Source organism: Hemicordylus capensis, chromosome 13, assembly GCF_027244095.1.
Source record: "Hemicordylus capensis ecotype Gifberg chromosome 13, rHemCap1.1.pri, whole genome shotgun sequence".
Taxonomy (NCBI): Eukaryota; Metazoa; Chordata; class Lepidosauria; order Squamata; family Cordylidae; genus Hemicordylus; species Hemicordylus capensis.
The window spans coordinates 22,960,916-22,976,063 of record NC_069669.1 but is presented as its reverse complement, the minus strand read 5'-3'; the positions used below and the strand labels follow the sequence as shown (position 1 = coordinate 22,976,063).

The 15,148-nt window shown below is 55.1% G+C and overlaps 1 protein-coding gene across 7 annotated transcripts in view; it reads left to right on the top strand.

Annotated features, from left to right (window-relative positions):
- Nucleotides 1-15,148, top strand: part of CCP110 (centriolar coiled-coil protein 110) — a 28,677-nt gene that overhangs the window by 608 nt on the left and 12,921 nt on the right. For 2 of the 7 annotated variants that reach the window (XM_053276064.1, XM_053276062.1), the window contains exons 2-8: nucleotides 4,564-4,719; nucleotides 4,975-5,103; nucleotides 9,035-10,577; nucleotides 11,396-11,523; nucleotides 12,993-13,164; nucleotides 14,396-14,523; nucleotides 14,903-15,019. In XM_053276064.1, coding sequence (XP_053132039.1) covers nucleotides 4,564-4,719; nucleotides 4,975-5,103; nucleotides 9,035-10,577; nucleotides 11,396-11,523; nucleotides 12,993-13,164; nucleotides 14,396-14,523; nucleotides 14,903-15,019 — 2,373 coding nt within the window. Of the gene's footprint in view, nucleotides 1-6; nucleotides 504-4,563; nucleotides 4,720-4,974; nucleotides 5,104-9,034; nucleotides 10,578-11,395; nucleotides 11,524-12,992; nucleotides 13,165-14,395; nucleotides 14,524-14,902; nucleotides 15,020-15,148 lie in introns of those variants that run through there. The other 5 variants (XM_053276069.1, XM_053276068.1, XM_053276063.1 and 2 more) reach the window with 5 other exon arrangements.

The following is a 15,148-nucleotide window of genomic DNA, read 5'->3' as shown; positions in this document are numbered from 1 at the left end:
AGGAGCCGAGCCCTGAGGCCTCCGCCCGCCTGGCTTTCTGGGGCTCGTAGTCTCGTCTTGGTCACCTAGAGACGCCGCCCACCACGGCCCCCCTCCCTCGTGAGGCCGGAAGGAGGGGGAGGGGGAGGGGGAGCCGGAAGGCGGGGCCGCGCACCTGTCCTCCCGGGGCGGGCCCCGCGTTGCCAGGGGCCGGGCCCAGCTGAGCAGCAGCCGCCTCCCCAGCCCTGCCGGCAGCAGCAGCAGCGCGCTCCGCTGGGCGGGAAGAGTCGCTGGCGGCGGCGGCGGCGTCTGCCTTCGCGCTCCCCGCAGAGGTGCGGCGGGCCCAGCGGGAGCTCGCGGCGGGGAGGAGGAGCGGGGTTGCCAGCTGCTCGGGCGGCAGCCGGCCTGGCTGCTCCTCTGCCGCTCTCAGCAGCCGCGTCTGGGGCCCGCAGACCAAGGCGACCCGCGGCTGCTCCCGGGTGCTGCCGCTGCCGCCAGAGCGAGAGAGAGCGAGAGAGAGACGGGTGAGCGCTAAACAGGCGCGCCGGTGGCCCGTTGCGTTCGCTGCCCTGACAGCCTTGCCTGCTGAGAGCAGCGCGGCAGGGGCAGTGAGGCTGGGGGGGTGCTTTGTGTGTGGTGTGTGTGCGCGCGCATGCATGCATACTTGCCTGCCTGCATGTAGGCCCACACGTTTATGCGCGTGTGTGTGTGTAAGCATCAGGTTGTTGGAGTACATCTCCCATCACCCCCTGCCGCAATGGCCAGTACTCAGGGATGGTGGGAGTTGTCGTCCAACAGCAGCTGGAGGGCCAGAGTTGAGCAGCCCAGATAGACCTGTACATGCGCTGACTGGCGTGTGTGTGTGTGTGTGTGTACAGGGGCACATTTCTCCTTCCCATCGGGCATTCCTCTTGCCCTCCTTTGCAGGGTTGCTTTGAGGATTTGAAATGGGGAGGGAGGGGCTGGATGTGGATCCCCTCGTGTGCTGCCCCACTGACTCTTTGGAGGAGGGAGGACCCGTGTCTCAGCACACGGGCAGCAGGCTGTGGCTAAGGAGCCGTGGCGGGTGGACGGGATGAGAGCCAGGGGCCCCTCTGAGGATCCCAGGCAGGATCCTCCTCCTCCTCCTCTGGCCAACCCACAAGCAGACGCTGAAGGCAGTGGCCTTCTCCAAGGCGCAAGTGGTCCTCAGAGGCTTGCTGCCTGCCTGAGAAACTGGGCTGCCTGCCGCCAGAGGGCGTTGTGCCTTGTGGGGTGGGTGGGGGGGCGGGCGGGCGAGGGAATTGGTTCTCTTCTTTACTCTTGGCTGGTGTATTGGTAATAGAAGAGTTGGGATCATGGGTTGGAGGCTGGAAGCTTGTGTGGTAGACCCGTTATTTGCAGAGGCCCGTCCTGCTTCTTAATCGGGCCTCTCCCTTCGAAAGAGTGTGTTGTTGCTGAGTGCAAATGTGGCGTCTGACCCTTTGGATTCTGCGCATCCCTTCAGGAACCCATGAAGCTGCCTTCTGCTGGGTCAGGCGGTTGGCTTATGTATTGTCCGCATTGGTTAGTGGTGCCTTCTCCAGGGTTTTGGGCAGTTCTACCTGGAGATATTGGGGACTGAATCTGTGACTCTGGAAGGCACAACAATGGCAGACTGTGCGTTAATTGAGAAATGGGGTTTCTCCGGAAATGGCTTGCCTCGAGACTTCAGCGTTGTTGCAATGCTGCAATATCTGGATTGTTAATTAATCACTAAAAGCAGACGAGTAAAAACAAAAAGAAAACTGCAGCAAGTTCAAACAAATGGCTGCCTCCTGATTGATTGTTGTTTTGAGCTGTCCTGGTATGGACTTTAACCAGGACTGAAATGCTCTTTTAGCCAATCACAGTTTTGCAGTACATGTGCCTAGAGTGAGATAACATCCCATCGCTTATGATAGGCCTTGACACATTTTCTTTAAATCTAGGAGTTAGTGGACACTTGGCAGAATTACTGAAGTTGGTGATGGACATTTGTGGTGGGGGGCAGAGAGGATAACCGGGTTTCTCTTTATCCCCTTGGCCAGTAATGTCCTTTGGATAGAAACAGAGCTGCCTGGGACAAAGAGAGATTGTGTTGAGGGAATTCTACCTATTCTGGCTCCACAGTTGAATTTCTAGGCTTCCTGGCGCTTGGGATTTGTCAAGCCCTGACTTGGATGAACTCGCATATGTCTTGTGATGTGTGAAGTGGCCTTTGTTGTGTGGTCTGGGGGAGCTGATGGTCCCTCGCTCAAGATCTGGAGAGTGGAAATAATAGTGACTGGCTTCAAACACTGACACGGCATGAAAACACTCGGCAGTATTGACTCTTTCTGGAACAGTTTTGCTCTTGTTGCTCTTTGTACACATTGGCCATTGTTTCCCTTCAACATCTGTGCCTTTCAAATCTGCTGTATTGTTTCGGTTAGAAATATCTCCTTTAAAAATAGCTTAGATTTATTCTGGCAAGCACAAAAACCACGCTCCATTGTTGTTATGCAGATGACTGTTTGTGTCCTTCAACCTTGGCTGTTCAGTCTGAGCCTCTTCTCTTGGTGCTGCCCGGCAAGCTTTGGCCCTCCAGCTCTTGGTGGACTACAACTCCCATCACCCCTGACTATGGGCCACTGTGGCTGAGGATGATGGGAGATGAAGTCCAGCAGCGACTGGAGGGCCAAAGTTTTTCAGCCCTGTGTTAAGGTGGTGCAAACAGGGACTCTGGTGCCTTTTCTGTCATGGAGCGACAGTTCTGCGTTCCTCTTCCTGAGTTGCCTGCTTGGGCACCCACCTTCGCTAGCAGGTGTTCTCCAGGGTTCTCCCTCATCTTTTCACCTGTGTTCTGTTCTGGGTGGCAGTGGACGTGCACATGTGCATTCCGAGTGGGACCTTCCTGATTAAACCTGAGTGGGATTTAAAATTAATTGAGCAGACATCAAACTCCATGTGAGCACTCGCACCCCTGAGAGGGATCACCCATTTGGTCCGGTGCCATATTCGCCTAGGTCTTTAAACTATTGCAACTTTCTTTTATTGTTCCTAGTTTAATTGTTTTACTGCCCCTGGTATAACCTGGTTTTTGTTTGCATTTGATAAGAAGTGGTTCTAATGTTGTTTCTAAGCGTCCTTGTAAACTTTCAATTAAAGTAGAGGTGTTCATTGAAAGAAACCCACAACAACCCACACTGAATAAATACTGAGGAAATGGGTGGAATTCAGGTCCACACACAGAGAGGACTATATTTGACTAGCTGTCAGATCTGGAGAGAATTCTCGGTTGCACCAGAGATGCCGTTCGGGTGGCTGTGAGGTGTCCACTGCGTGTCTCCGAGCCTGAGGATTCTCCAAGCAGCCCTTCTGCTTATTTCCAGAGGACCACTAAGCAGTGTTCCCTCTAAGGCGTGCGTGTGTGCATCAGTGCTCTCTCTAATTCGCGCCCCCCCCATCTCTGTGGGGAATGATTTTTGTTCTGGGCAGCAGTATCCAGGCAGTGTGTGCGCACCATGTGCATTCAGAGGGGGGCCTTCCTGATTCAACCTGAGTGGGATTTAAAACGAACTGAGCGGGCATCCAAAAATGTGTGCGCGTGTGCACGCCTGCAAGGGAACCCTGACTGCCAGGGGGCTGAGGAGGGGCTGGCACACACCCCTCTCGCATGAAGCCCAGTGAAGAAGATGTTTCCGGCTCTCTGAGCTCCCCAGTCTCCCATCCCTGCTGGCTCTGCTCCAATTCTGGCCTGTCATATCACTCGGGAAACGAGTGTTGACATCAATGTAACCTCAGCCTTGCCAAGTTCTTGCGTTTTGCTGGACTTCCAGGGAGAAAAGTTTCCAAGGTGGGAGGCCAGGTGTTAACTGCGTGGCGAGAGCCAAGCCAGGTTCATGGGCTGCTGATGGAACTTGGACCAGATAACTGGACGTGCCGATTGGGGCGCTGAGCTGCTGACCCCTCTTGTCCTCCGTTCCTGTTCTAGAAATGAAAAGTGGCCGTCTGCGTAGACTTATTGGGAGGGAGAGTAATACTGGGCAGTGAGCAAGATGGTGAAGCGCTTTGTAGAGGCTGAAGACTGAAAGAGGCTCCCATAAGATGTGGAATGCTGTGGCCCTTGGCACGGATGTATTCCTCGTGGCAAGCGCCGCGATCAGCAACCGTTTTGGTCCCCAAGGTGTGGAAGTGAGCGAGTGGAACACAGGAGGCTGCTTGGTACTGAGTCAGACCCTTGGGCTGTCGAGCTTCGTGTTGTCTGTGCTTGCCCATCCCTACCTGGAGATGCTGCTGCCAGGGATGGAACCTGGGACTCTCGTCTGCAGGCAAAGCTGGGGCTCTGCCACTGAACTGCGGCCCAGACAAACTATATTTGAGGCCGTGTACAACGCAGGATCCAAGCCCGGTCCCCTCCTAAATCCCACTGGAGTTCGTGGCATAGCTCCCCTGGCTGTAGTAGGTAGCACAGGTTTGCAGGCTAGTGTTAACGTTGGTTGGAAGGACATGGAAGGAAGAGAGACCGTGTGTTTATTGAGGAGTCACTAGTGTCCAGGTGCTGCCTGTGTTCTCAGTGGTGGTTGTTGTGTTCTTTACATGCAGCCGAAGAGAATTAAGATGGAGGACTATGAAAAGTTCTGCGAGAAGCAGCTTGCTAGGATCCAAGGAGAGTCACGGCAAAGAGGAACTTCGCTTCCAGCTCCGCCCAAAAGCAGATCATGTATTCAGTTCAATGGTGTTCCTGTGCTTTCTCCTGTGGTAAGATGCTTTTGTCAGTTCAAACCAATCTTCTTTTGCATAAACTTTGCAACATTGTTGTTTAACTTTAGCCATGTTGCAGCTGTTCTTAACTCTTGTTCCAAGAGCATTTAAAAAACAACAACACACAACTGTGTTAAGAATGGCATCTCCATTGGGAATCCATCATTGTCTCTTATGGGAGGTTGTGATCAGACTGGACTCCAGTAAATGTGGTTTGTCCCTGTCTCCCTGTCCCCATGCCCTGTTTTGCAGCTTAGCCTTGCGAGGGAAAAGGAACTGCAGCAAGACAGACAGAAAGCTCTGGATTTAGAACGCGCCAGCCAGAATTCCAGGAAAAGAATTTTGTTGAATCGTGTCCAGGAGATTCTGGAAAATGTGCAGGTGAGGTTGGTGGAGACGCAACCAGGCAACTCCTTCGCTTCCATGATTTCCTTTAAAAGCTCAGGAGGGGTATGGTTCTATTTTATATTTGCTGGGATAGGGCACCTCACAGTCGCAGTGGTAATTTCTGGGATTAGTTCTCGTAACTGTTCACCAGGGTTAAAGTGGTATAATGTAGTGGCTAAGAAAATAGGTTTATCTGAGCTTCCAAAGAAGCAAGATTGGTCTACTAGTAGACTAAATAATGTCCAGTGGTGGTTATGGTGGCATCTCTGCAAGAAATGACTCAGATTAGCTAATGTTTCTGACTGTTCAACGAGGCAGCCAAATCTCAACAATGTGCGTGTCAGTTTCTTCTACATGTCAGACACAAAATTCCAGGTGCAATTCAAGGTGCTGGTTTTGATCTTTAAAGCCCATAACACCTTAAGGCCAGGATACTTGAAGAATCACCTGCGCCCCTATAGCTCTGCCTGGCCCATGAGATCGTGTAGAGAGATTTTCCTGCACATCCCACCACCTTCTGAAGCACAATTATTGGTGATGTGTGGGTGAGCCTTCTCAGTGGTGTCCCTGACTCTCTGGAACTCCCTGCCCCATGATCTTAGGCTTGCCCCCTTTCTGTTTAATTTCAGATGAAATTTAAATACTTTAATTTCAGCAAGAATTCCCCTAACTCTATACATTTCTCTGCAATTGCCTTGTCTTCGTGATTGCCTTATCCCGAATTTCTGTGGTTCTAGAGGTTGCTTGACTGTGCTTTTAATGAATTTTGTTGTCAGCCCCATGAATTCATTCATGAAGACAAAGTGGGCTTCAGTCCGCAAATGCATCCTGCCCCCATACACCTGTCCGTCTTTATGGCAGTGGCCTTTGCCCTTTTCTAAGCAGGGCCCACTCTGGCTCTCACAATGGAAACCTCCCGTGAGAGGCATTCTCCCCCCGCCCCACACGGTCCTGCCTTTTTCTCAGGGCCTGTTCCAGAGAGACGCAGCCCTTGCTTAAGAATCCCAGGAAGAAAGCACGGGGAGGGAGGGCTGTGCTTCCCCGCGCTGCTCTGGGCACGCCTTCCAAGATGGCGCCGGGGCTCCAGGGGGCTCCGTCTCCCTTAAAGGAACACCACCACCACCCCCCGGGCTCCAGGCACAGCACATCACTGCAGGATGGGCACCTCTGCCTGGTCTTGGGGGGCAGTGCCGAGGATTCCGCTGCAGCTCCACATGGGCCCCATCAACAGTTGGCCGGGGAGCCGCCTTTGGGGTTGACGGGGGCTGTCCCTGGGCCTTTGAATCAAGCAGCTGCTTTCTGGCATCTCGGGACTTCCCTTGATAAGCTAATCCCAGGAGGTAGCTGGATCGGTTTCCTCTGTGCTCGTCATCTTAAAGCTGCTGGCCCAAATCCTCTGGAAAGCCAGGGGCTTGAGCTAGCAGATGGCTGTGAGTGAGATCTCCAGCGTCCTTGACAGGCACAGTAGGACTCCGTGCCAGCGTCTAGCAAAACTCTCTCGCTTCTTGACTGGCTTTGCTTGCCGAATGAGCCCTGCGTGGAGTTGATTGAGCCGGGAGGAGGAGGAGGAGGAGGGGGGCCAAGCAGCAGCTGTTGGCTTTCGGGCTGTGTTTGGGTTCTGTGCACCTGGCAACCATCGCCTGGCTGGGGAGGGGAGGGCCGGCGGCGTTGCTGCTGAGCACCCAGCCCTAGCCAGGGAGCGTCCTTTTCAGCACTCCGCAGTTCCGAGGCGCTGGGTTCTCGCCAAACCCCTCCGCTCCCAGCCAGGGACTGGCCTTCAGAAAGGCTGGCGCTGCGTGGTTGGCACTTGCCACGCTGGGGCAGAGAGCAGCGCTGCTTTGCCACAAAGAGGGAGGGCGGCACGGCCAGCCAGCCAGCCACTGGCCCTCGTTGATTCAGTGGCTGAAGTTTAAAAGCAGAAAGGAACCAGACAGGCCTGAAGGGTGAGGTGGGTGGCAGCGTCTGCCTGAAAAATGACTGACTGAATACGAATTACAAGGTTCAATATACTGCCCCATGCACAGACTCCGAGATTCGAAAACCAGCATGGCTCTTCTGTCCATTGATCTCCGTGTTAACGGGATCGGCAGGGCTGCTTCAAGACTGATGCGTAGCCCGTGAGCTTTTATTTTGCTAGCAGAGTGACTAGGCTGTGTTCAGCTCCTTGGCACCTAACACAATTGTCCACGCAGCTCTGTGTGTGTGTGTGTGTGTGTGTGTGTGTGTGTGTGTGAACAGAGGGAGCTGCCTCACACCCACTCAAAGCATTGCTCCCCCGAGCTCAGCAGTGTCTACCCTGGCTGGCAGCAGCTCCTTCTGGGTTCCAGGCAGGAGCCTCAGTTCCCAGCCCGACCTGCCCTCCTGCAGGCCAAGCAGAGGCTCTGCCCCTGAGCTACGGCCTCACCCCCTAAAGGGGAAATCTGGCCGCCCTTGCATGCCGTCCCCCTTCCAAATGCAAACCAGGGCAGACCCTGCTTAGCCAAGGGGACCGTTCATGCTTGCTTCTGCAAGACCAGCTCTCCTCCCCCACGTCGGACCAGCTCTGTGTGTCCCTCTGTTCAAAAGAGAAGTCTGAAGCCCCTGTAGTGGGGTGGGACTAGTCAGATGTTGTTGGGATCCTGGCCGTTGTAAAAGTGTGTCCCCCACACCCGATGGCAGAAGTTGCAGATACGTCTGCGATGTCCGGGCCCAGAAGTTCCCAGCCCTCCGCGCCCCACAGTGCCTGGAAACTCAGCATAGCACTGGAAGCAGTGATGGGTGGAGGCCCATGGGGGGGGGGCTGTCAGCCAGCGTAGCATGGGCAGACGGCTGGACTGTGGGAAGAGAGCTGGTCTGGTGGGAGCCAGCATGACTGGTCCCCTTAGCTAAGCAGGGTCCGCCCTGGTTTGTATTTGAATGGGAGGCTAGAAGTGTGAGCAGAACTGTAAGGGATTCCCCTCTTAGGGGATGGAGCTGCTCTGAGAAGAGCATCTGAAGGTTCCCAGTTCCCTCCCTGGCAGCAGCATCTCCAGGTAGGGCTGGGAAAGACTCCTGCCTGCAACCTGGGAGAAGCCGCTGCCAGCCTGTGAAGACAATACTGAGCTTGATGGACCAAGGGTCTGACTCAGTATACGGCAGCTTCCTGTGTTCCTCCTCCTCCGGTCACTTCAGGCCGTTGCCTCCCTGAGCCAGGCTGGAGTGCCCAGGCTGAGCAGGGAGCAGCCCACCCTTCCTTGGCGGCTGGCTCACTCGCCCTCCTGGTTGCATCAGTGCCTGCCGAAGCCAAACAGGTGCTAGCAAAGCAGGGAGTCTCCCCCCCGCCCCGTGGAGGGAGTTTCTTAGGGAGAGCAGTGAGGCTCCCCAAATGGAGCAGAGGGTCGTCTCCTCTTCTTTGCTTTGAGCCCCACTGCCCATGGAGATCGTCTGAAGAGGTCCGTCTGCAGTTGCCACCGGCTTGTCTGGTGGCTACTCAGAGACGGGCCGTCTCCGTTGCTGTGGAATAATGCGCTTCCTGCTGAAAGAAGAGCTTCTCCATCTCTGATAACGTTTAAGAAGGCAGATAAGACACATTTGTTCCCCCAGGCTTTTAATTATTAGATATTGTTCTAATTGTTTGATAGTTTTAACGTTTTAAATTTGAATTGTTGTAATGTTTTAATCTTATCTGTTGTTTTTATTATTTTGTTGTATACTGCCCAGAGACTTGTGTTTTGGGTGGCATACAAATGTGTTTAATAAAATAAATAAACAAACAATCTGGTTCCTAGAATCAAAGATAACGTGTCAGTGTGCCTTTTTGTGCTGGTCTTAAGAGCCCCGGTTTGCCTTAATTTTTAAAGTATTAGCACTCTGCTCTGTAGCTTCAGTCTTGCTTATATAGGACTCCTGAAATGCCTCTTTGTAAAAAATTCATAAACCATTAGTGTGCCTCTGCTTTTTCTCCTAGATGAAGAAATTGTCCAGCCCATCTGAGCAGGACGTGCCTCCTGGCTTGGAATCAAAAGTGTGTACTGGCTTCGTAACAGCCGCAAGTGGCGTGTTGCCAAGTTGTCCTGCTCTCCGTGGGCCAGCAGAGCCTCCGAAGGCCCTGGAGGTTAAGCCAGCAGGTCCCCATGGGGCTGTGCCAAGCGGGAGCTCCCTCCAAGGAGCCAAAGCGGGTGCTCTTCCTCCACAAGAGGACGCTGGCCCCGGAGACGGAGCTTGTGCGGAAGGGGTGTGCCCCGGTCCAAGCCACACATTCCCTGCGAAGGAGGACGGCAGCGCGGTGGTGTTGGCTGCCGCAGAAGGCCCAGATCCGTACGTAATGAGTCTCCAGAACCTCATGAAGAAATCCCGGGAGTACATCCAGAGAGAACAAAACCGGCGCAGCCTGAGGAGCAGCTCGAGGAGAAGCCTGAGTGAAAGCCATTCGGATAAAGAGAACGATGCTGTCAAAATGAGCGACTCTGGGAAAGAGCGAGGAGGGAAGCTGGCGAACAGAGGCAGTCTGGGGGTGGCAGCGGAGAAGCCCAGTCTGACCAAGTCCAGCACTTCCCTGCAAAGCGCCTCGGTCCCTAAGAGCAGCATGCATGTCGCGGCATCTCCCAGTTTTTCTAAAGTGGACATCCCTATGAGAGCGGGAACGCCACCCGTCCTCGACTCGGACTCCGATGAAGACTTCCGAAGCAGCTCCCTGTTTGACCACGACAGCAGCATTCTCAGGAGCCTGACGGGTTCTTACTCGAAATTGCCCAGTCCGGAGCCAAGCATGAGCCCCAAAATGCACCGGAGGCGCCCAAGGCCCTCTTCCATGGGGCACATAGTCATTAACAACCCTGTGAATGCCTACGAACTGAGCCCTAAAGAAAAGGAAAGAATGGTGGACTTGATCCCGCGGGACGCTGGCGACAAAAAGGCTGCTGCGTCTGATCATCCCGTGCCCAAACTGACGGCCGGTTTTGCTCCAGCTGGCTCCAGCCAAGTCCACTCTTTCCACAGGAGCTCTTCAGACATTTGTGATGGATTAGTGGTTGGCAAACTGAGCCAAGCGTGCCAACATCCAGTTGGCCAGCCAGAGAGCAGAGGGCTCCCAGCCAGGGGAGAGGGAGAATCGGCGCTGGGTGGCCGACCAGAGCCTCCGGCAGCTGTCTGCTCTGCTCCGCCTCAGACCGCTGCCGGCATTGGTGGAGCCAAGCCAGTCTGTCTGCTGGACAAAGCCAGACCCACCGGACTCAACAGGTCTTACGATGTTGAAAGCCCATCGCCCTTGTTGACGCAAACCCAGCACTCACAGCCGACGGATCCTCCCAGCGAGCAGGCTTTGGAAGGTGGCTTTGAGGAGCTGAGACGGAGGCTTGAGCTGGACCCGGAGAGCTTGCAGAAGGAGAACCTGCCTTCCGTTGTGGCCGCAGGAGCCGGTGAGCCAGGGAAGCAGTGGCCGCACGAGCAGAGGGGTCCTGTCAGAGCTGCTCTGGCCATGAGCAACGAAACGCCGGGCCCGGCTGGCAGTGGTAAGCAGCTGGTGCCGGCCGTGGGGCTGGCCAGGGCCCCTGAGCTCTCCAGAGGGCCCCACATAGGCAGGTGCCGCTCCAGCTTGGGCTCTCTTCCCCCTTGGCGGGAAGCAGCTGCTGGGGTGGGAGGTGCTGGTCTCTGTGGGCAGACCTCCCGAGTGGGCTGCTTCCTGAGCGCTGGGCCCTACCCCTTGGGCCAGGATTGTGCGGAGAGCAGGTTGGCCAGAGCTGCACACGACAACTCCCGCCTTGCTCAGCCCCAGGGCCCAGAAGTGTGGGGCGAGAGGAGTGGTGGTCTGAACAGCCGCAGGAGGGCCGGAGTTGTGCCGCCTGCGGTGGGCCAACGGGAAACGGCTTCTCTCTTTGTCCGCCCTGGACACCTGCCGAACAGTGGCTTTTAACGGCCTTTTGAAAAGGATGGCTACGTGGCTCTTGGGGACCTGTTTTGGGGTGGCCCAGAGGCTCTCCTGGGGAAGGGGGTGTGTGTGTCTGTCTGTCCCCAGAATTGCTGCTTCCCGGGTGCGGTTAGTTGGGTCTGGCTGGCTGGCATCCGGTTCCTGAGCAAGGATTTGCCCCCAGCCGCCCTCCCATCTTAGGCTGGGCTCAGAGGCTCCCCTCCGGCCCTCAGAGGCCAGTCTCAGACGTGCTGCTGCTGCTGCTGCTTCGCAAGTAGCAGCGTCCAGTCTGTCACGTGCAAAGCTCCCCCAAGGGGCTGTGAGGACGGCCAAGTGTGAAAGGCTTCTCGGAAGCCAGACGGTCACGGCCGTCCATCTGGATCCCCCTCTCTCTCTCTCTCTCTCGCTCTGTGTCCTTTCCAGAAGAGGCGGCCTTAAAGCAGAAGATGCTGGCGTTTGAGGCACTCCGGAGGAGACTGGAAGACCAGCATGCCCAGGAGCTGTCCTTGCTGATCGCCGAGCAAGAGAGAGAGCAGGAGCGGCTGCAGAAGGTGAGAGGCCGGGGTCAGGGGTCCCCGGGGAGACTCTGGCGGACTCTGACCAGGGCAGCCTCTCTGGCTTTCCTCCTGCCGTGTGAAGGGCCCTTGGGGGACGGGCCCCCGTAGCGCAGAGCCTCGGCTTGCAGGCTGCTGTTTCCACGTCCAGCCTCTGGCAGCAGCATCTTCAGGCAGGGCTGGGGGACGCTCTGGCAGGAAACCCGGAAGAGCTGCTGCTGCCGGTCGGTGTGGACGGCCCTGAGCTGGGTGGACCAGGGGTCTGACTCGGCAGGCGGCAGCTTCCTCTGGCACAGCTGGGGGTCTTTGGGGGGCCAGGGCTGTCGCTCAGGGGCAGGGCCTCTGCTTGGCCTGCAGGAGGGCCCAGGTCCTCTCCCTGGCGGCGGCAGCAGCAGCAGCAGCAGCCGCCTCTCCAGGGAGGGCTGGGAACAGAGGCTCCTGCCTGGCACCTGGGAGAGCCGCTGCCAGTCAGAGTGGACAGTCCTGAGCTGGGTGGAGCAGCGGTCTGGCTCCGTGTCGGGCAGCTTCCTTTGGCCCATGAAAGCGGCCAGTGAAGTTGTGCTGGGGTGTGAGTCTCTTGGCTTCATGAAAACCCGGCCCAATAAACAGTAGCCCCGAGGTGAGCGGGCTTCTCCCCAGGAGAAGGCTGCTGCCTGATGAGTGCGCCCTGGCAGGAAGGTCTCCAGAAGGCAAGGAGGGAAGCCCAAGTGGGAGCTGCTGGGCCCGAGAGAGGCAGACACTGCCCGCCTGGGGTCTCTGCCTCATGGAACTCCATTCATTCCCCGGTGGAAGGGCTGGAGAGCCACGCTGGGCCGAACGGGGGTTGGCGGCCCATGAGGTGGTGCCAAGGAAAACCGTGGAAGCAGCGGGGGGGGGGGCGGTAGCTCCTCGTGGGCGGGGCATCGGCTGGCAGGCTCCGCCCCTGGCGGCAGCAGCAGCAGCATCTCCGGGTAGGGCTGGGAGGGATTCCTGCCCGGCACCCTGGAGAGCCAGAGGGACCTCAGGGGCCATGACTGGGGCAAGGAGGCTCCCTGTGGAGGTGGCGTTGGGGGGCTGGGCCTGTGTCGCGCGTTGGCTTTGCAGATGGGAGGCGCCGGGCTCAGCCTCGGAAAACAGGTGACTTCATCCGGCTCCTTTCTCGCCGTCTTCCGTTTCCCTTTTCCTTCCACGGCAGTCCCTGTGACCACCACTTTGGAGGAAGTGGCTCCAAAGTAGGACAGAGCTGTGATATTCTCCTCTGCCGGAGTGGCCAACCCAAGGCTCTCCAGCTGCTGCAGGACTGCAACTCCCATCATCCCCTGCAGCACTCGATCGTGGCTGGGGATGATGGGAGTTGTAGTCCGAGAGCTGGAGAGCCTTGTGCTGGCTACCTTGAGGGAGCGACCCGCTGGCTTGCAGAGATGCAGAGGGTGCGGATGAAGACCGGCCCTTGTTGTGACCCACTTTCTGGTTTCCTCGCTCTGCAGGAGATAGAAGCCCAAGAGCGAAGATTGAAAGGGGAGGAGGCGGCTGCAGCTGAAGCGGAAATCCCCCCCATTACTATTAGCAGTGGGGTGGAGCTGGAGTGGAGGAAGATCAGCGACACTTGCTTGTTGGGATCGATGCTGACGGAAGTGGAGACGCACTCGGATTGCCCCGGTATCTCACCGGGGAGCGGATGCCTCCTGGTTTTAATACGTCGCCCTGTTTAAATAACCCACGAAGGATTTGGGCGCTTGAGTTGCTGCTTTCTTTCTCTTTTGGCTATGTGGGTATTGTGAGGACATCCTGAGTTCACCCACCCGGCCATGTGCCTGGCTGCTGAGGAGAGGGTCTTTTTGTGGGTGGCTCCTCTTCTTTGGAACAGCCTCCCCAAACAGATCTGTGAGGTGCCTTCACTGGTGGCCAGACCTCAGTGGCAGAGCATTCTCTTTGCAGGCAGACGGTCTCAGGTTCACTCGCTGGCAGCGTCTCTTTTCCCATGGAGGGCCGGGAAAGACTCCTGCCTGCAACCTTGAGGAAGCTGCTGCCAGTCAGTGCAGACAATACTGAGCTAGATGGTCCAAGGACTTGACTCAGTGTAAGGCCGCTTCCTGTGTTCATTCAGGTACCAAGTTGAGATGGTTGGAGATGTTGTCGCTGTTTCCTGCACTGCACAGTGGCCTGGAGTAGAAGACCTACAAAGCCCTTCCAGCTCTCAAATTTGATGAATTTTTCAAAACAAAGACTTTTAACTGATGGCTCTCTTTCTTTTCTTTTTTCCTTTGCACTTCTTAACTTTCGGGAGCGGGGGGGTTAGTTAATGCTGTTCAGTGAGTTTTGCTGCTGCTTAACTTGTCATGTAGGGTTTTCATGTTTTAATTTTATTGTAGTTTGATGTACATCACTTTTGAGTGCATGTATAACAAAGCGATTAACAAATACAGTCAGCCCTTTTCTACTGCGAGGGTTCCGTCCCTGGAAAACCTCACGGTTGGCGAATTTGCAGTTGACAAGCAATAGGAATGCATTGAAAATGAGGAGATAGGTGAACCGCAGTCATGAAAGGACCACAAAATGCAGTAAAAAATAGAAAACTTGCTCCCTGACCCCTGGAAATGCCCCCCTGGAAATCTCGCCAAAGCACAGATACTCGGCTCACCGTTGCTGAGACCGGTCACAATTTCCTGGTTGCGGATACTCAAGTCTGCAATTGGGGAACCCGCAGTTGGTGAAGGATGAACTGTATCATGCTTTCTTTCTTTTTTTTAAATGTAGCTCTTGTCACTATAAAGGCAGGGCAATAATCTGGTCAGCAGTATCCTGGCCAGTATGAATGAGGAAGAATATGGTGAGTGTGGATTTTCCTTCTGGATACTGACTTGCTTAGTAATTCTTTATTCCTGTGTAGGCTTTGCTCATGCCACTGGGCCTGCTTTGACTGCGGAATCGCCTTTCTATCTTTGGGAACCACCAGCCAGTGGGAAGTCAACAGCCACATCCAGGTCTGTGAACAGAAGCAAAATGAGATGGTCTCAGGTGAGGAAGTTTGAGATTTTTGCACAGCTGTACTTCCAGCAATAAATATTAAAATGTTGAGCTGTTTGCCCCTTGCGCTTTATATGTCATAGAAACTGACCAACTTGAGGTTTTTTGAATTATTTCCTCATTGATGTTTTCTGTATTTAAAAAAATGCATGCTTCAGCCAAAAAAAGTTCTCCAGTCACTTGGCGTAGCAAAAGAGATGAGGAAATATTTCCCAGTTTCAAATAACGGGAAGCAGGGGTTGTCTGCGAATTCTTGAAATGCAGTGCTTAACTTCTTGTTGCATGAAGCTCATGTGAAACGTGCTGTAGTAAAATGAGAAAAAGCTCCTTTCGGTATGTGATGCCATATTCCCTTCCCCCCCGCTTGAAGGTGTATAGTCCCGAGATGAAAAGAAAATTGGACAAGATCTCTGCTCTGGCAAAGGGATTTCTAACTCGCAGACTCTTGCAGACGGAGAAACTGAAACACCTTAGTCAGACTGTGAAAGTAAGCAGCCACCTACCGGACTGTTTGCGTCATCTTCTTGGAACCAATGCTGTGCCTGCACACTCTGTGTATGTGTGTGTGTGTGTGTGTGTGTGTGTGTGTGTGTGTGTGTGTGTGTGTGTGTGTGTG